Source organism: Acanthochromis polyacanthus, chromosome 20, assembly GCF_021347895.1.
Source record: "Acanthochromis polyacanthus isolate Apoly-LR-REF ecotype Palm Island chromosome 20, KAUST_Apoly_ChrSc, whole genome shotgun sequence".
Lineage (NCBI taxonomy): Eukaryota > Metazoa > Chordata > Actinopteri > Pomacentridae > Acanthochromis > Acanthochromis polyacanthus.
The window spans coordinates 25,349,539-25,370,970 of NC_067132.1; the positions used below are offsets into that span (position 1 = coordinate 25,349,539).

Consider the following 21,432-nt stretch of genomic DNA (forward strand, 5'->3'; position numbering starts at 1 on the left):
TTAGCACCGAATTCACAGTTGCCACTCAGGAGCACAAGCAGCTGCACTTTGCTGCCTTATTTTTCACGCTCGCTGACCAACCGAGGTGATGTGCAGAGAGGGAAACAGGAATAACACCTTGCATCTTACTTTTCTTTTAGATTTCAGGATTTGTAAGAAACCCCTGCCTTTAAATCTGGTAACAAGGAGAGCAGAAGTGGCATCTGCATGCCTCAGGAGGTGGGAAGAGATGAGTGCTGGCAGAGAGCTACACCCACCCCTCTTTTTTTCCCACCTCATGCTGCTGAGCAGACCAGCATGCACCTGTCCCCTCTGGCTGTGCAGAAGCTGAGAGAGAGAAGAACTTTAAAAATGTGTCTACGCGATCAAACCTTTTGACCAGCTTTGGGTCAGAAGATGAGACAAGGAGAAAAGGACCGTAATGAGGAATGACTGAATGAGTTCATAACAAGAGGAGGGCGGGAGGAGGGTGGGGGAGAAAAAACAGAGGGGGAGAGTAGGGGGACGGACAGATTGGGATGTGAAAGATAAAGCAGATAGCCGGCCGTGCGAATGGGAGTGACAGTGACAGAGTCCCGTGCAAAGATAAACAGCCCGGGTTCAGCCCCTGTAATGGCTTTGCACGAGTAATTTGTCACTCCGTGTGAAAAGCAAACAGCACAAGAGGCGACGGCAACACTTTGCACTGACACTTACCATCGGCCAAGGACCGAGATGTCTAAACAACCACTAATGCCCACTCATCAAGAGACAGACCTCAAAACATCCTCATAATACACAACTGTGCTGCATCACATTGCATTTGTTGTCAATCACAGCTCAGACCCTTATAACGCACTGTCTCAGTATTCAGGTCCTGTTTTACTTTAAAGGCCTTTTACCATAATTGCTCTTGGGATCAAGCACTTTTGATATCCTCTCATGCACAGAAATGTCCTCTTAATAGTGTTTTTTTTTCTGTATAGGACATTCACAAACAAAAGAAATGCAGGAAAATCTCTGTATGAACAAAGAGCATTTTCATTTCTTGCTTTGTTAAATGCAGTTTGCACATCGCTCACTTCAGCTTACAGCAGATGAATCACAACATGATAAAAATCTTCTTTTTTCCCCCCCACAAACTCTATGAACACAAAACTTAAGTGCTGGAAAATGGAAAGTGGCCATCCACCATTTTGAAGGAAATGACAAGAGAAGTGATTTGTAAACATGATCTAACATGTGAGCGCTGCCATCTTGTGGATGTTTCTGTTACTACACACACAAGTAATATTAAATAAATTTAAAAAACTGTTGCCAGCAGCTGCAATAAATTATTTATGGCTATAAGAACATATGAATGTATGCATTGAAAGATTTCTGGTCCCCTCGAGACAAAAGCAGAATTAAAGAAAATGCTACATAAATCCAGCAGTTCAGATCAGGAAATAAAACCAAAGGAATATCATTCTGTGAAGGCATTGTGTTCCACTTCTTCTCAATGCAAACAAATTAGCATCAACCTATTAAAATGCTCTCTGCAGCGCCCCCCAGCTGCTGCAGGTGAGAATGCAGCACCCTCGGCCTTTTCCCTGAGATGGGCAGCAGCTCGCCGTTGGCTTTCATCTGGTCTATTCTCCTGGAGAGGTCGGCGTCGCTGTCGATGACCAGGGTGCACCTTTGGGCGTAGCTGACCAGAGTCTCTTCTCCTTGGCGAAACATGCCCACCAGGGGGACCATGTCTTTGCCGGCCAGGTGGAGCTCGGCGATCGAGGCCGTGTTGGCGATGGTGTTCCGGTCGATTCCAAGATGGCGGAAGGCTTCGCTCATGCTTTTCTTCTTGATGAAGGCGGACAGGACTTGTTTGTAGCGGTGGATGACGTACTGGACGCCGGTAGCTGGAGGAACGAAAAGACAAGGCATTGTTATATTAAAAGCTGACTCAACTTTTTCGTTAACTCACTACATCATTTGTCTAATTTCATTTTCCTGTGCAATATTTCATCAGCATTATGTGAGATATTATAAACAACCTCAGTATAATAAACAACATTACTTCTTTACTGTTCCATTATAAATGTATTTTATCTTTTCTTTATCTCAGCAGTGTCTTGTTTTTCTACTTTTTTGGCTCTGCATTTCTTAATGTTATGCCATTTGTTTTTTCTGAGCAACATCTGGCACAAGAATTTCCTTCAGCATTAATAGAGTTTTATTTTATCTAAATCAGCATCATTTAATTTTTTTTTTTGTTGCCAAGTTGGACCAGGCTGTTTCTTTGCTGTCTGTCAGTTTCCAACATTGCCACAATCCACAAACAGACTTCGCTTTTCTGATACTGATTGGTCACCATTTTGTCTTGAAAGACACTTAAAAACTTTTAAACTTGGTACTGATGCACCAATACCATCTTTTTTCAAACCAGTGCTTAAATCTAGGTGCTGACACAAGTATTTAATAATATTCCAGTATTGCTACTATAAAAATACAACCATAAAAGGGAAATGACTTTGCAGACTGCACCAGCATTAATTTGAACAAAACAGGCTGGTACAGGCTGTCAATGTGCTTTCTTTACAAATTCAGGCATTTTTGTTGAAAAAAAATCATCTGTGATGTGAGGATGTTTGGGCTCCAATATGCTGATAAAGCAACAAACTTTTGTGTCATCGACAACCAACTTTTTGTGTCACTGTCTCGGGACTTTCTGTCTCTCTTTCTCAGAATTTTCTGCAAAGTTTGCTGCTGCTAACGCCTGCTGGTAGCATTGGTAACCTCTTTAAAGCCTGCACTGTGTTGGTACTACTAGAGGTTCATGGAATGTCTTTGGTGAATGAGGTAAAGAGCAGAGCTTGTCGTGTTTTCTCTCTTCCTTTACCACTTGCTCAACCAAAGTGAAGTTAAGATATTGGACCTGACACCTGATACCAGGGGTTTTGCTGGTTCAGAATGGGCCTTTGGGGGGTGGCAATCCATTATTGCAAACTTGATTGGTCCACGTACAGGGAAGTAATGCATCTGTACTTGGTTTTCTGAAAGAAATCTATGCATTTTCCGCTTATTTCTGACCATATATTAAATAAAATGTCGATTTCATTGAAATAAATGCTGCTCCACTCAGCAAAACTGGTTAAATATTTTTCTAATTCTCAATTTTTACAATGTTCGTGGTGACTAAAATCTCTTTGGGGGCCCAAAAAGTTCCTCTGTGCAGGAAAAACCTTTAATATTGCTATCAGGACATCACGAAATCCACTATTACCTCTCTTCCTGCTGTAGTCTTTCCCTTTCTTTGATCTTTTCTTGTCCTTGTGATGTTTCTTCCGTCTGTGTTCGCTTGAAGCCGCCGACATTTCTGATGAGTCGGACGCCTCTGAACCGCTGTCGCTGCTGTCGGAGGACGTAGAAGACGCTCTCTCTCTCTTTCGAGATTTGGTTTCTGAGTGCTGCACCTTGCTCGGTTTAGGAGCTGTGTGTGGTCAAAGAAAGAAAAACACAAATAACGTAAATAGGAGCATCCAGTACATTTAAACATAACATACAACTTTACTTCGATCACTGACCTTCAGTCACTGGACTGGGTGAAGCAAACGCCGGCATGGAGCGATTGCTTGTCAGGTTTTCAATCTGGCTCCTCAGGAACTTGCGGTCCTGCATCAGATCCTCCACCTGCCGCTCCAGGGCGGCGATTCGCTCCTGTTTGCTCTCCAGCATGCACTGCAGCTTGGTGATGGTCAGCAGCACCCTCGGGGGAGGCTCTCCACCTGGGAGGCAGCTAGAAAAAGGAAAGATAAGATACGATAAATCTTATTGATCCCTCACTGGGGAAATTTACAAAAACATACAATTTGTAAAAGGGTTAAAACACACAGTTAAAGTTAAGTCATGTGAAAAAATAAAAGCTTCTCTGGCATTGTTTCGTTTGTGGTTAAGGGTTGTGTAGCATCCTTGTTTAGCCAATATATTTTGTGCTTTGTCTGTGTGGTAGTTATTAAAACACGTGAAATTCATTCACAATAAATACACATAAATCATTATAATTGTGACTATGAGACATGCTAAAGGGAAGTAGTAGTAACTGCATTGCTTAATGAGAGAAAACAGGATGTGACTGAATCTTCACACAATTAAAAAGAAATATTGGTTCAAGTTGAAGGTCAATTACCAAAAAAATGAGTAAGAAAACAACCTTTTGCACGCCGTCCTGCGTTAACAGCAGACTAGTGGTCAGTATATACACTCTGCTACAGGACTCTTCAATAAGGGCTTAAACTACTGAAACTATTTGATCTATTAACTGAAACGCTGTCAAATTTGTCCATTGCACAAAGCAAAAAAAAAACAAAAACCAAAAACAATTCAGCAGTGGTTTATTGATGTCTTAAGATAATAATAACTACTTGTGTTGCACCTTTAGAAAACTAAATTACAAAGTGCTTTACAAAGAATACATGTGAAATTAGATAAATAATGAAAATGATTTGTGAAATGAAAAATGCTGCGGAAAGGAATGAAAAATGAAAATCACAATAAAAAATATAAACATTGAATGAAATGAAAAATCAGACTGTCTGGACCAGAGTACCTAGTAACAACTCCTGCTTATTTATGAACTCTGTATATTCCACACCAAGAGCTTATTGACTAATTTAGTTGCACATTTGCAACGACAATAAAAAAAAACATACAATGATATATTACACTACACTCACACTTAGGTATAATAGAATATATAAGATTCTAAGCATGCAATATAACAAGATAGCTTCAAACAAAACATTGTTTTTATAAAGCACATTCATGACGTCAAACATATTACGATTGTCATTACGAATGCAAGTAAACAAGTGTAAATATTACACGAGGGAATAAAACCCTCAACGGTATTATAAATTATGGAATTTCACCTAAATCAAGCACATATTATGGCCAAGACCTCACAGCACTATCGACTATGGAGACTAATTTACGATTTCAGAGCTAAAACTTTAGCCCCACAAAAATATACATATATATTCCCCGGATCTCCTTTGAGCAAGCTTTATTTTTACGTATGATGTCACATGGCCAGCTAAAAGCAGCAGACACCACCTGAGCTGCTCGTACCTGACATGGCGCTGCTGGGCGTGTTGTCCTGAACTGCATCTGCCGAAGCTCCCGACTGAAAATTCTCCCACTTGATGATTCGCAGATCGTCTTGTTCCTGCTTCAACCAGGCCGGAGAGCTGAGTCGGTCTTTGGTCCTCACGGAGCTGGAGTCGATCTCTACGCAGGGGGAGTAACCTGACGGCTCCTGCTGCCACACCGATGACATCTCTCCAGACCTGAGTGGGGATGAGGGGTGGGTTAGAAGGGGCTGGAATGTAAGTTTTCCCAATGTCATGGCTACCCCCCTAAAAAAAAACACTGTCAAAATTCAAGATCCATAACAAGTGAATTCATTGATCCATCAATGCTCAAAGGTTTGGGGTTTTCCATGAAAACTTACACTTCCATTCATGTTCTAACATAACCGAACAAGGGTTTTCTGATCATCAATGAGCCTTTCAACACCATTAGCTAACATAATGTAGCATTAGAACACAGGAGTGATGGTTGCTGGAAATGTTCCTCTGCACCCCTATGGAGATATTCCATTAAAAATCAGCCGCATTAACAATGTCTACACTTTATCTCTGATTATTATCCCCCGCCTCCACGAAGTGGAAAAGGGGATATAGGTTTGGCCTCCGTCCGTCCGACATGAAGGGGACAGCTTTTTTCGGAAACTGTTACAGCTAGGATCACGAAATTTAGTGTGTAGCTTCACACCATGGACACCTTGATCAAGTTCGAAAATGAGACCTGTGCGATAATATTTAACAGAGTTATGGCCCTTGATCACTATTTTGGCTATAGACTCATAGACATCACATGTGGTGGGGGATATTAATGACCATGTCATCTTGTTATAATGTTGTCTTCATTGAAAAAAAAATGCTTTTATTTCAAAAATAAGTGACCCGAATCGAGCTATGTACTATTCCCCCAACAAAGTGACCCAACTTTTATAAACTAGGCCACAGTGTAATCACAAAACCGAGTCTCTAGAAGTTAATTAAGGTTATTGAAGCATTATTTCAAGCAATAATGACACTTCTATACTCTTCACATCTTCAGAAATTGTTCTGAATGTTATTGTGAATGCGTTTGTATGCATTATATTGTGATTAGAAAAATTTACCAAGCCTCTGAATTATAGCCTGTTTTAGCTGCCAGCATTTCAAACATATAGAAGAAGTGCATTAGAATCAGAAAAGTCTTTATTGCAAAGAGAGCTCACACACGTAGGGAGTTTGACACGGTGAATGGAGTTACAGTACTCAGCAACAAGATAGTAAAAGAATAGAAAATGTAAATCTGACAAATTCTTTAAAAAGTACTGTATGTAAAAAGAACAGTACAGGAAGTACTGTGTAAAAAAGTACAGTGTAAATAAAGTACTGAGGAACAACGCTGATAAAAAGCATTCACTCCCCGCAAGTTTTCCTCTTTCTACTGCTTTACAATATTCAATCATGGTCAATATAATTAGTTTTTTTTTTTCACAAAAAACAAAAAACAAAATGAAAGACTCTTTCATAACAAAGTGAAAACAGATTTCTCCAAAGTAATGTCAATTAATTAAAAATATAGTGCATATAGCTGCATAAGTATTCACCCTCTTCAAGTCAGTATGAAGCAGATGAATCTTTGGCAGCAACTACAGGACTGAACCTGTGCGGACAGGCTTTCTATCATCCCTGCACATCTGGACACATCATTTAACATTTATCATTTAACCCCATTCTTCTTTGCAAAACTGTGAGGTTTCACAGGAACTGGTGCTGAATTAGGGGAGTCACTTTAAAAATCATGCAATCTCTTATTTGACATTATTATTTACATCATTAGTCATTCATTATTATTTTTGATGGGCTGACACTACGATGTAGAAATATGCTGTCATTTTGACAAGAAAGAATCTTGTCAAACAGCCAAATAAAATAGATTCAGTGTTTAAAAAAAAGCAATAAAACAAGAAAACTTCTAAGGGGGTTGAATACTTAAGAGTTACAATAAGATGCATTGATTTTGGCTTCACATAACACAAGACATCCTTTTTACTTTAATGAAGATAACCATTGAGAAGAGCCATTTAGTTAATATTGTAAAAAGAATCTAAAATAGCTCACTGGTAAGTTTCTAGACAGAAATGATGAATTACAGCCAAACATCCAAACCCATGACCACAAGCTTCTGGTAACGCTCTACCATAAGAACTAAAATAAACTATACAATGTATCTGCAAAGGGAATAAAAATGGAGACGTAATTTTTTTTATCCTGTAATTATGGAAGCCTCTCTTCTTATAGACGATGTCACAGTTTTAAAAGGATGCTTTAAGTTTACCTCAGGTGTCCTGTGCAGTGAATTTGTTTGCCATCAACAGCTGGCAGCTTGGGCTGAAGCTGTTTCCATAGCAACAAGATTGGGACCTTGTAATTATGAGATCTGTATCTTGTAATTAAGAGATGAAGATCTTGTAATTACGAGATCTTTGGTGAGATGCGGATCTTCTAATTATGAGATGCTACGTCAAAATTACGAGATACAGAAATCGTAATTCGGTTCGTTTTTCTTCTGCGGTCCGTCGCCAAACAAACAACTCCTTTATGTGACACTGAATCATTTTAGCGCCTGAATGCAGGAATTCATTTCAAGGCATGAACAGCTGCACTGTGACCTGTCACTCTATGCTAAAGTAATAAAGGCAGTATTACTCTGTGGTAGCGTCTGTTATTTTCCATGCAGTGGTCTGCTGGGGAGCAGGGAGCTCTGAAACGGACAGAAAGAGACTGAACAGAGTGGTGAGGAGGGTAAGTTCTGTGCTGGACTGTTCCCTGGATTCCATAGAGGAGGTGGGTGAGAGGAGGATGTTGGCAAAGCTCACATCCATCATGGACAACCCCTCTCACTCTCTGCATGACACTGAAGTCTCAAAGGAGCTTTTTCAGCAGTAGACTGAGACACCTAACCTGCAAGAAGGAACGCTATCTCAAATCATTCATTCCATCTGCTATAAGACTTTATAACATCAGCAACACTGGCTGATGTTAAAACAAAACTGGACTCTATCACATTGGCTTTTATCATATAATCTGCACAGTTCTTGTACTATTTGAGTCTCTCGTACTTCTCATCATTCCATAAGTCACTTTTTTTTCCCACCCTACACTCCTGAAAATATTGGGATTGTTATTATGATTACTGTTTACTGTGATGATTAATGTTTACTGTTGCTTATTGTCGCTCTACTGTATGATACATGCTGCTGTAACATGGGAAATTTCCCCGGACAAGGGGAGTAATAAAGGATTATCTTATCTTATCTTAACAGAGCACTACACAAAAACTTGTGGAACAAAATCCAAGCAAAAAATGTTGAGATATTGTGACTTTTTTAGTCCATTAAGTTCAAAAAGCTATAGACCCTACATTCCCACAATGCAACTGAAGAGTATTTTTCATTTCTACTATAGTTGGAACCCAAAGTTTCTCTGTTAACAAACATAAAGGTCCCATAGGGTGAAAATTCATTGTTATTGCACTTTAAGTGTCTTAAATGCTTGGAAATGTAAAATTAAAGCTGTAAAACTATGAAGATGTTTAGTACTGCCATTCTTCTAGCCACTTTATATCTAGTTGCTCTCCCGGATTTACAATCAACTCAGAATTTTACTCAGTTTTTATGTAGAAACTCAGGAATCAAAGGGGAGGTTAGAAACGATAGAAAGCCCTGGTTTCACACACTCATTCACATCTGCTTCGGCTGCTACTACTTTGCTCAGTTATGGGCACAGAGATAGTCTTCTTCCTGAAGGAGGCATGGACAGCAACAGCTCAGCAGCATTTACAGCTACAGACACCAAAACAGGCCATTTCAAAAGGACTAGAACTAGAAGTTAGTTCCAATTTCCATACTACAATCCTAAATAGCACACTAGAATAATGTCCCAACTCATATTACGTCATATGTAGCATACTAAAAATGCACAGATGTCGCACAATTTTGGTCAGATTTTGCAGTATGTATTTGGCTACTCTGACCCACAATCCCCTGCACAGTTAGTTCATATACATGGCGGTGTCTCGTGCAAGTATAAACATATTGCATGACAGATGACAGCTCATTTCACATTACAGACACAGAAAGTTTTAGGCGCAATATTAAGATGAAGTAGTCTGTCACTGCACCAGAGTTCGTACTTTGTGAGTTCAGCTGTGGTTCATAATAAAAGTCATGGTAAAATGACCCATCTTTGCAATATTTTAGCTAAAAAAAAGAGAGAGAAACACAACCTCAGAACATGTGAGATTGAAAGGAGGCAAAATATGGAGCCTTTATACAATTTAAAGGTCCCACATTTTGCCTCTTCCCAGCAAATATGGGACCTTTAACTCTTAAACAGGTTGTCTAGCACTACATATGGTGAGTAAATTAACATTCATGTGTAAAACTCACAGTTAAAGTGATCGTTGGTAAATTTGAGCATAAGCAGCTCATGATAAATCTGCATTAATCCATGCATTCAATCAGCATGTATTAGTTGTTTCGTGCACCTCTTAAGATTATGTTACCAAATATGCTCACTGGCTGAAGGCACACAAGGCGGTGCGTTTAGGTGCTTGATACCTGGATGCAATTTACGAAACGGCACCTGTCTGCAGGAAGTGAACATGCCTGTTTTCCTTCATGTTTCCATGGAGATGACGATTGACTCCTTGACATGTGCAGGCTGCAGCACCCAAACACAACCACGGGAGTGAGTGCTGCAGTGATTAATCTGCTTCCAGGGACTGACACAGGGCATTAATATGCCAATTACTCCCATGGAAATCAACCACCCCAGTTCAAAGAGATTTTATTTGCATGATACATGAAGGTTTAATTTAACATTAGTGCGCAGGCCTGTTGTCTTCCCCTGTATTTATTTATTTATTATAGGAACATAGCAGTGTTTGGGAAGAATTTTACTAAGCATATTTAGCATAAAATAAGTTAGAAACCTTAAAAAACGCAAAAATGTGTAGTGTTCAGGGGGCTACAATGGGCTCAGCATCTCTCCTTGCTGTGGTTTTAATTAGCTGCTGCCAAGATGGATGCTAATGACTGTAATTAGCAGCTAAAAAGGGGAGCAAAGGAGCAACAAAGGCAGAGAAACACGCAGAAAAACGCACCTTCAAGAGAGTCCAGCGGGTAAAAGTGGCGAAGGGAACGAGTCCGAGTTTGTCCCCTGTTCAGGTCGAGTCTTACTTCGCGCAAAACGCTCCGTTTTTCCAAAAAAATATAAACAGAGACGAGTGTAAAAATGCGAGACTACAACAGGCATGTCTGAGAGGGGCGGCGACACGGACGAGGCTGGAGCTCCGCGGTGCGTTCAGGGACGCCCAGGAAAGTGGGACTCTTCACTGCTGCTTTAATTAAAGGAAAAGCACAACGTGATTTGAATGCCTTTAATGCGAGACACTACATGTGCTGCTGAATGTGAAGATTTTGATCTATTTTGCTCCGAAAACACGTTTTATTTCAGAATATTTAGAAGAAAACATTCATAATCCACATTCAGCTTTTTGTTTTTAATCTATTTTGTTAATATTTGCTCACATGGAATGATTACAGTTATTGTATATAATTTTGTAGGGTCTTTACTTTTAATTTATTATTAATTAAGCAGTTTGTTGGTATAGAATATGTCCCTATAGGTTCTTATCCTGAACATTTACTTAAAGTGACTTAACCTGAATATTTAATTAAGTCAAGTAAATTTGTGTTTTGTATCATATTAGGGTGTAAAGTGGAATATTTCAGTTACTCTGCTAAATTTACATAATAAATGATAATATAGGGTCATGGCAGTTTGGCTCAACAGCTACTACTTTAACCATGTAAAACCCAAATATAAACAAATAGTAAAAAAAATATTAAATGAATATATATATATATATATATATATATATATATATATATATATATATATATATATATATATATATATATATATATAAAGCAAATATTTTGCTTTGGCTTTCAAAGCACTTTGGAAACCCTTGTTTTTAAATTTGCTATATAATTAAAGTTATCATTAATAGTATTTTATCCATTTAAAGAAATGTGTGCACAGCCTTTGTATATTTAAATATAAGTCAGAAATCTCTACTTTAGTTACACCTAATTTTCTAGGTTTTTTTCTGTCCCTATTTTGAAGATACATGGTGATACAGTTACAAATGTTACCCTATTTAAAACATTTGAATCCAAGATGAAAATACAGCAGTGACAAAAGAAAATGCTGCCTTTAGCTTTAAATTTGAGCTATTCATATACAAATAGCATGTAAATACAAGCATATTGTGTAAAGATTTTTTTTCTACATAAAGTAGAAAAAGAATAATTTTCATTCTACTGTTAGAATTTTCAGCATACTGTTAGAAGACACTGTTGTCTTGGGTATGAGTTGGAAGAAGAGTGTCTGGAATAAGATGGTTTTAATAATTTTAACATTCCTTCCACTATGAAAATAATATAGTGGCAAACAGTTGACTCAGTTATACCCTGAAACATTTCTACATTTCTTCCCTAAAGCAATACTCAGTTGGATATAAAAGCGCCTATTATTCTTCTCTATATGCTGAGATTTCCTACTGTACTGAAGGCAGCATAGAAGCAGGGAGAGGCCTGAAGGGGGCGTGTCCTTTCATTGAAAGTGACATGATAATAACAACTTCCTCATTCACATCCACACCCTTCAGTTGCTGTCCGAATTAGTGACCGCTGCTGAGTGTTAGATGGGGTTACTATGGAAACCACTCACCTGCTGTACAGGAGGGCTTGTGTGTCGCCATAGCAACCGCATCACCAGCTTCGTGGCAGCTGTTGTGACTTTAATACAACTTCTACACTTAGACGTGTGTTAAACTTCATCAGAGAATGAATCAGAAGAGACATGATGTCGCTACAGGAAACTTTATTAGCAGCTAGACTAAAATCTTTGGCTATAAAGAGGCAAACAACTGATGTCCAGGCAGATGTTGCGACTGTCTCATGATCTGTTCTCCACTTGGGTATCCGCTCAGCTCTTCAGAGTGTTTTTAACAGTGGTAATTCATAGCAAATGTCAGCTGCCATTAACAGACACACAAATGACACAGACATCAGAGCATCCAGATGTTAATGCCCAGCTCTCCTAAACATCATGTTTCTGTTCACATATAACCTCTGCTCTGCCTAAAACTAAACATGGCTATAAATTAAATTCTCTTCCCTCTTCTTGTTAGTCATAAAATACAAAAAAATATATATATAACAAGGTGAGGTGTTTCTTGGACTTGTCAAGTTTTTTGTAGTTCAGGATTTTAAAATAAAAAAGCAAAATACTGTAAATCAATATAGTTTTCTTTCAGTACGAAGCAAAAATATATCATCTCCTCTGTGGATCAGAAAATTCCCTTCACACAACGTTGCATATCCCTCATGACACCAGCTAATATTCCTTCAATGCAAACTTTCACATTTCTTCTTTTTTAAAAAAAGCAAACTTCAAGCCATATGGAGTGATTGCATTAGTCATAACAGCAGGATAACAGCCACAGAAACTGGGGCATGGAGGGTGAAAAAGTGATTTAAAACAGTGTAATGCACATATAAAGGTGATAATAATGTCACAGGCTAATTATGTTAGTAGCAGAATGACATACTGAAGCTATAACATGCCACTTTCGGTGTATTTTTGCAACAGAGTGACTGCAGATGTCTCCTGCTAACATTGGAAATCCAGAAGTTTTGGTGCTTTTCTGTTACCGTGGCTACAAATGACCTGCCACTATATAAATGCTGGTACGAATTAGAGCTAAAAATCCACTAAGAAATGGGCAGTTCTTGACAGACACAGTTCCAGCTCATGAATCCTAGATATGGGAGTCAATGTCTGTGGAAAAAGTTACAAAATAATAACAACAATTAGAGCCAATAACATTCACAGTAACTCAGTTTGGACACGAGACACAAGCCAAGTTGATTATTTCATCACTTCTCCAGCCTCCTGCTCCCTAAATATCGTCATATGGAGGGACTGTTGTTAGTTTGTTAGACAGAAAACCTTTGTCCTCTCAGTGGCAAATAGCCAGAAGGAGGCGTTTAAAGTCGCCGCTGCACTCGTCCCTCAGGGCGTCCTTCAGGGACACGTCGTACTTCTCCAGGTACATCTCTTTGATGGTCTCCAAGTCGAACTGTGGGCACAAATACACTAAGCATTAGCACATTTTACATTCAGTTATGAAGCTAAATTTATTGTGTGTAGGTGAACATTCAGTATCAAGCTAACCACTAGTACTGTATTTTAGTTTATTATATACAATTATATGTCTTTGGAACTTAGATTTTCCCCAGATGCAGCCATTTTTATGCATAAGTTGTTGTTTTTTCCATTGTTTTTGAGTAGCAGCAGCAGTAATTTATTTTTAGTTTAGCACACTCAGTCTCTTACTTTTTTCTCATCTTCTTTAGCTGTTTTAGTCAATTGCTTTTAGTTATTTAACAAAACACTGTGCACTTTATCCATTCTGTCTGTACCGTTTTTGATCAATTTACTAGCAAGATTTTGATTACATGTTTTATTTTATTTCATTTAGCTTTAAATTTGCATGTAAAGCACTTTAATAACCTCTGAGTATCATAAAGTGCTATGTAATTTAATTGTTATGGACTTGTGATTTTTAAAAAGTTGTGTGTACACCATAAGAAGAAGAAAACCATATTTTATAATCTGGCTAGGGGACTGGAAAAACTAGACTTCCCATGGAGAAAACACATTCCTTGGTCATTATATACATGTAAACAAGAAGCAAATCTGACACTTAAAAGTCTAAACTCTCTATAAGTTGGTTTCCAGAGTGAAATATTTAACTGTTCTGTGACCTTTTGAATTTTCAAGCCACTTTCTGCACACTTCCGGTACTTTCTTAGGCGATAGAAGCACTGTCTCTTGCTAAAAAAATAATGTTTAACCTATGTAGTATGTTTAGCAGCAATAATAGTGATGATAAACCTCTACTTTAGTAAAGAAAACACTTAAAACATGTGATGAGTGCTGTCCTTGACCCATTAAAACCATACTTTCCCTTTGAAGAGGGAAAAACCCGGACATTCACACAGTGTGATGCACGACAGGTTGTTTCTTCATGTAAAATAGATTTTTGGTTGAAAATTCAATTACGCTGCTCTGCTTCAGAGGCTCAGTGGAGGACCTTTAGGACAAGAGGAGTGTATGGGATGTTAAGACACCACGAGGGTCGATGGTACTTTTCCATCCATTGCTCATGTATTTACCTCAGAGCGACACACGATGATGCGGATCAGGGTGTCCTCATCAGTGCCTGCTCCCTTCATCGCGTCGTTCAGGCGTCTGGCGAAGTAAAGCTGAGGGTTCTTTGCGACTCTCACTGTGGAAAAGAAGAAAAACTTCCATATGAGCTCCTCTGCATCTAATGTATGTCATATTCCATCAATAAAAGTAAAAATATTCCATATAATCTTGCTGGTTTCTCCAACCTGTTGCATTATTCACTCACAAATATCTCTGTTTTTTTGCAGTAAACCATTTCTTAAACATAGAGTGTCCAATAATTCAGCTTGTAGGTGGTGTTTAATGTGTTTTTACATTCATAGCTTTCTGTTTCACACAAACCCAGAGCAGTGTAGCATTTCTTCAGCGTCCCAGAAGTCTCATTGTCGATAGCGTCCAGGATTTCAGTTCCAGAGAGCTGCGAGAGAGAAAACGACATTTCATTTTCTACATCCACAATTTCCCTCCTAATCTGTTCAAAATGGCTCGAGACCGAGCGGTGATTTGCAAGGAGGTTTCAAAGGTAATATAAGATACTAACAGTGATTACTGGCAGGTAAATGAGATGTCGGCTCGCATAAGCTGATATCACCGCACCCGATACCCACCTGCTCGTATATCTTGAAGGTGGCCTGGAGCTGCAGGTAATTTCTGGAAGCCAGGATGTAGCTGAAGGTGGATTCATCTGTCCCAAAGCAACCCTCACCAGCCTGTGTGGAAATATTAACATTTCGGATTAACAAATGCACCACGAAGCTGATAAAAAAAAGTTGTGTTTAAAATAATAAAAAAAACGGTACCTCGAACAAGGAAGTGGCGTCTTGTTCAGCCAGTTCTTCATCCACCTCGTAGCTTTCATCTCTGTTACCCTGGAAGACGAGGATTAGGATGACTTTTGCTCTGCAGTGAGGCCGTCCTGTCTGACTCGAGCAACTCTATCTGGCCTCCGTTTTGCTCATGAGAGGCCGTCTGGACCGAGGCCAGCGTGTGAGTGTTTATAGGACGGCCGGGCGCAGGGAGAGTGAGCTCGATTTCAGAGCAGGGACAGATGGAGGGAATTCAGTTACACGAGTGGAGTAGAAACTCAGAGCCACTCACCTGCAGAAGAGCCGTGAGTAGGTTTCGTACGTCTCCGCTTGTATCTCCCTCGATATCTGCTTCCAGGTCGCGTTCGTGCACTACAAGGGTGAAGAAAATGACAAATATTACAGTTCATTTCTTGTCAAGTCACTCTTGCACCAGTTCCTCTTATTCTGTGCATTCTGTTTTTAATTTACAGGCACATTTTCTGGAGTGTCCGCTCTCTCCTAACCAGCCGTAAGTTAATTATTGTCCCAGATTCCCTACTCTGACCTGCTTTCCTTCTTAAAGCACAGCCCTGTTTGTGCCTTTTACTTTAATGAGACCACCAGTGTGTATCTTAGCCTCTTCAATAATGGATTCCTGCCTGTAAGGATATTTAAAACTAAAAAGCTTCCTTCTCTTACAAATTCTCAAATGGTAAAATTTGACATTTTTAGACGACTGAGAATGTTCTGCGACCAAATTTAGTTGTTTTCCTGTCTTTACGATGCATGTAAGTGCACAGCTATGCAGCAAACAAATTAAAGAATTAGATTCCACAACCAAGAGTTACTACAACAGCATGATAAAAGCCAGATAATTAATACAGTTAGCTAAAAGAGAAGTAGATAAGCAACTTCTCAGGCTGTTAAATCAGTTACACGCTGCTTTACATCACCAAGAAACAAAAGTGCCACCAGTGAACAATCAGCGTAAACAGGAAGTACGACACATTAATTATTCTAGTAAACAGAAAAGTAGAGCTGTTTGGTCACAGAGCAATGTCAGATTACCATCAGGAAAGTCAGTAAAAGCTGCTTCTAGCAATAAAATATCTAGCTTAAATCAGCTGTGCGACATTTTAACCTGGAAGTTTAACTTCAGTAACGAAAAGATGCCATCAAAATGCAATATATACAGTAAAGTAAAGGATTTTGAAGCCATTTAGCACCAGTCATCCTTAAAAAAAATGTAAGAATTTTGAATAAAATTCAGTATTTAGACTTACTAAATGTTGAAAAAGCTCATAACAACATATTTATGAGAGACATATAAGATGTACCATATTATAGGTTTTATTCATGGTTTATAGCTTTTATTAGTGCTTTATAGCAAGACAAAGTATGCCAAAGAGAGATACAAAACTGATTTTTTTCCCAGCATAGTAAATTGGCTGCCATATTCAGTGGCTGGTCTTGATTACTTATCTATAAAGGATTAATAAATGACTTATTGGCCATAAATTCAGGCAATACTGATGATGATGAAATGTAACAAACGTTGTGTGGGCATTTCTATGGATACTTGGTGATACATTAAATGGCTTTTTTGAACTTTATAGTCGAGAACATGGGCAGTAGATTCTGTAAATGCAGTCCAATCCCAAGAATCGATACTCTCTTCGGTCAGAAAGCAGCTAATATCATCAGCTAACTAACCAAACAAAGCTCACAAAGACTAACAAAGCTAATGTAATTACAGCCTCTTTGGACATATTGACATTTTAGAAAGCAACAATGAGAAGCTGGTATGTTTAGAGTCTATTCTGGAGAATGATGTCATTTCGTCTACATGTAATTCAAAAAGAGGAAAAGATGGTGTAGAAAACATCTGATTTTAACAAGCTAACAAGCCACGGAATAATTAAACAAAGTAGGATATGCTGGATTAAATATAATCAGCTATTAGCGCTGGTATCATAATGAGCAGGAAGTTGTGGCAGGATGGGCCTTGACTAAACAATGTGTGACCGTAGATTATGTCTTTAGGGTCAGAAATAGTGCAGTATGAGACGTACGTCGGCCCAAATGAGTCACTCTTAGTAGTTTCCTCCAAAGCTCACAATGGGGAAGGAATATACTGGCATGTGGTAACTTGGAGGGTAAAAGGTTACACAGCTCCAGATATGTATTTTGGCACTACAATTAGTCCTGCATAATTAGATAAAAGCAATATATTAACTACTTACCCTGAAAGTAGCACTCCTTGAACAGGGCAATGTCCTGTTGAAAACAAGCAGAAACTTAGAGAGTTCTACAACTAAAAACTACAATTCACAGCTTCTGATCAGAGCTTTTGAGCATAATAATAACAATAATGCAGAAAAAAGGGTAAAGCACATTATTATTTTTTGATTGAGATGACAAATTACAGTTGTTTGCTTGCATTTCTGTGGTGTTGGTATGTTATCCTTGATTATTTTCTCACTTCTCAGAGGATTCCAGTGTGCTGGCTCAAATTTGGGTATAAAAACATGAATTCCATTTGAAATTCCTCACTCCCATTCAAAATGATGAAGCACAGGGAACTCACGGAGAAAGGCAGAATCTGAATTAGAGCACTTCATGATGCTGGATGGTCTTTGAGACAAATGAGGCAAGACATAAAGAGTTCTCGCAGTGTGGTGAGGTGCGCCATGGACTCGATTGCAGAGACTTGTAGTATAAAATGCGCCAAGGAAGAGGACAAAAACGAAAGCTAACTGAAGTAGATGTCAGGCACCTCATGATTTTAATTACTAGAGACAGAAGAAAGACCACTGCTGATCTTCAGGCAGAGATGAATGCTTCTAGATCAGAATCTGAGAAAGTCTCCAAACTGACCAGAAGCAGACGACTGAAGGAACAAGGCTTAAAGGAAAGAATAGCTGTCATTGTTGAGGCCTACAAACATCCAAAAATGCTTAAAATTTGCCAGGGAGCACAAACGCTGGACTGTAGATGACTGGAAGAAGATACTGTGGACAGACGAGTCCAAGTTTGAATTCTTCGGTCAGCATCGTCGTGCAGAAAAGCTGGAGAACATTTGGAAGCTAGATGTTTGCACCCACAGTGAAACACGGTGGAGATTCCATTATGGTATGGGATTCCGTTTATGGAAACAGCATGGATAAATTAGTTCAAATGGATGGTATCATGAACAAGAAGGTCTACCACAACATCTTGTTGCATCATGGAACTCCTTCTGGATTGAACCTGATTTGGTGGTGGGTGATAGACCAAGAATGACCCCACAATGACCCCAAGAATGCTTCAAAGCTGTGCAGAGACGACTGGATCAAGAAAAAGGAATCTGGAGTACTGGAACTGATGGACTCGCCAAGTCAAAGTCCAGACTTGAATACAATTAAACAGATCTGGGATTTACTGAATTCAAAAAGAGATCGCACAAAAGTTTCATCCAATGCAAGTCTCTTTGAACAGATAGAAACTATGTGGAACTCAATAGCAAAAGAGACTGTGGAAAAGTGCAGAACAACCACACCAGCAAGAATGCAAGCAAGAAGATTTTTAGTTAATGTATGCGAATAAGGACTATTTAGTTGTTCCAGTTTGTTATTTTCAAAAAAATAAAACCATACAACTTGTAGTCTGAAACAAGTTTTTGACAGATGTCTAAAATATTTGTGTTTTCTCATTTTTATGACAGGTGGTCTAATAAATTCATGTATCTGCAGCTTACAGCGTTGGTGGCGGTGCAGAGGATCTCCACCAGGACGTCCTCATCAGTACCAGGTCCCTTCATGGCCTTCCTCAGCTCCTTCACGGCGTAGATGACGGGCGGGTCCAGCATGGCGAGGATGGCCTTCTCAAAGTTCCCTGACAGCTCGCTCTTCAACACATCCACCAGCTCCTGTCACACAGGCGCAGGATTTAATTATTTAAAAAAAAAACAGAAACTCAAATAGTATGCGTCTCAAAATAGAGTAATGCTGAAAGGCACTCACATCGTCATACTTGTCATAATATGCCTGTTTAATATCCTGACGCTGAGTCCAGCTGCGGTTTGCCAGGATTTCAATGATGGCCTTCTCGTCGGTGCCTGAAAAGAAGACGAAACAAAACAGAATGATGATATGAACTTTATTTAAAAGCTCAGGGACGCTACTGGGATGCTAAAAACAACCATTTTTTCATAATATCTCCAACCTACCGAGCCCTTTGCAGGCTTTCCGGATGGCCTTGATGTCCGCCACGACATCAAACTCCTCATAGGGAAAAATTGTGGGCTGAGAAATGAAAAAAAAACAACAAAACACATAATTATCATGGAGCACACAGTGATTAAATCAAACTAATCAGCTGTGATTCATGGTGGCATGCAGGGGCAGCTGGCTGCTGGGGGAGGGGGATCGTACAAAGCTCTGGTTGAGGAATTCAAGGCCAGAAGTCTTTAAACAAACTTGGTGGGGGCTAAGCCTGCAGCTCCTACAGTGCAGTTCAGGAATGAAAAGCAGCGAGAGGAGGAGCTTTAAAGGGTAGAAACATATCATCCAAAGGCTGGACGGGAGAGTTAAATGTCACTTTTCCTTGCCAAAATGAGGAAAAAGTGGAGTTCACTCAGAAACATGCTTATTTTGTTATGTAATGTTTCTATTTTGGTTTGTGCTGCACTTTTTTGTCCATTTTCTGGATAAAAAGGGAAGTTATGTGAACTTTAAAGCACATTTTAAAGGATTAATTTGCTATTATATGTGAAAACATGATTAAAAATATCAATCTTGTGGTTACTGAACGCTTTTTTGTGTGTCTTTTAGTGTAACAGGTATGAAAATAAAGAAAAATCACGTCCAAAAAAGACAGAAAACTAACAAAAAATGGACTCCCTCCCCCTTGAAGGCAGCACAGCTCCTCTCATTCATTTTATTCTCCATCTAACGGAGCCGTGGTGGTGAATTCCGCAGGGGAGTGGCCGGCTCCGCTGCGTAAACCCAGATACGGCGTCCAACGCACGGTGTCATTTGCAACGTTTCCATTTAATCTAACACTTAAAGAAACATCACTTTTCATATATCTGAGCCCACAACTCTCCATTGAATCAGCGTAGTCGCATGAATAGAGGTTTTAAACGGCTAAACGAGTCGTGCGTAAAGACGAACATTTCGTTCGCGTTGTGGAAAAACAGCAGAATTTATATCTGGTTGGCAATAAATTCAAACAGAGACGTGTTTTTGTTGATTCTCAAGGTTGTGTGGATCATAATGAATCCGAAACTGCGTCTCCGAGTGAAGCCCAAACTGCTGATTCTTGACATTTATCTGTCTATTTTTCTACGCGTCTTCGCAAAGACAGATTCAAAGGATTCTGGCACCTACTTGACAGTTTCCCATTTCGGCAGGTGTTGATCCGGTGACAGCAGCTGATGTGTTGTTGGTGAAGGAGGAGGTGTAGATTTGGTGGATTTTCGTTCTCTCCTCTGCAAACTGCGGCCCAGGGCAGAAGAAACCGGAGAGTGACGTCACCACGGAGCGCTGCACCGTCCGGTTAACCGTTTACATCCACGGACAGACACAGCTAAGTGTGGCTGGGTTTTTCATGGGGTCAGATAAAGATCAGCTCCAACGATGTTCAAAGACACACGAATTATAGTAGGTGTCTGATACTGATCAGAAAATATAACAATAAAAAAACATAATAAAATAATAATTAAAAAACACCACAGAAAACGAAATAATCCACATAAATTAACCCTCGTGTCGTCCTGTGGGTCAAAATTGACCTGTTTTAAAGTTATAAATGTGGGAAAGAAAAAAAATCACAGTGAGACTTCTGATGTCCACATTTTCAACATTTTTGGGAAATCTTTGAACATATTTTGGTGGAAAAAAGAAATGTTAAAAATGTTCTTAAGAAAATATCAGAAGTTTTACTGATGTATGTGTAATCATTTTAGATATTTTTAGGATTTTTTGGAAAGATTTTTGCTCTTTTTAAAAAATATTTAAAATAATTTTCTTTCCACATTTGGGGGATCTTTTTTTAAATAAAACTTTTAAGGAATTATTTGAATTTTCTTAGGAATTTTCTCTAAGCAGATATTTTTAATGGTAAAGCTTTACTCGGGTGGTTGCTAAAGAAAAACCTAACAGCTAATGCAGCGTTCATGAGTAACCTGTTTAATAACTAATCCAGGGCAGTATAGTAGATAATGATTATTAATCACAGAAGCTACAAGGAGCGGTTAAATT

General features: G+C 39.0%; 2 protein-coding genes across 3 annotated transcripts; both read right to left on the bottom strand.

Annotated features, from left to right (window-relative positions):
* Positions 1-1,000: 1,000 nt before the first annotated feature.
* On the bottom strand, positions 1,001-10,432 carry LOC110960685 (coiled-coil domain-containing protein 106-like). The gene is given in 6 exon segments (XM_022208032.2): positions 1,001-1,877; positions 3,242-3,448; positions 3,543-3,734; positions 3,737-3,754; positions 5,086-5,303; positions 10,240-10,432. Coding segments are annotated over 5 exon segments (1,005 nt in total). The 5' UTR covers positions 5,294-5,303; positions 10,240-10,432; the 3' UTR covers positions 1,001-1,497.
* A 1,577-nt stretch (positions 10,433-12,009) lies between these two features.
* anxa13 (annexin A13) lies at positions 12,010-20,751 on the bottom strand. 2 transcript variants are annotated; one of them, XM_022187248.2, is made up of 11 exons: positions 20,560-20,751; positions 19,398-19,473; positions 19,192-19,286; positions 18,927-19,094; positions 17,434-17,467; positions 15,501-15,580; positions 15,203-15,271; positions 15,011-15,112; positions 14,745-14,820; positions 14,387-14,499; positions 12,010-13,287 (listed from the first exon to the last, which is right to left on the bottom strand). In XM_022187248.2, the coding sequence occupies exons 1-11, from the start codon at positions 20,572-20,574 to the stop codon at positions 13,168-13,170; spliced, it is 948 nt and encodes a 315-aa protein (XP_022042940.2). In that variant the 5' UTR covers positions 20,575-20,751; the 3' UTR covers positions 12,010-13,167. The 2 variants fall into 2 exon arrangements, with proteins under 2 accessions (XP_022042940.2, XP_022042939.2); XM_022187247.2 differs by having other exon boundaries at positions 18,927-19,097; positions 20,560-20,740.
* Between the last annotated feature and the right edge of the window lie 681 nt (positions 20,752-21,432).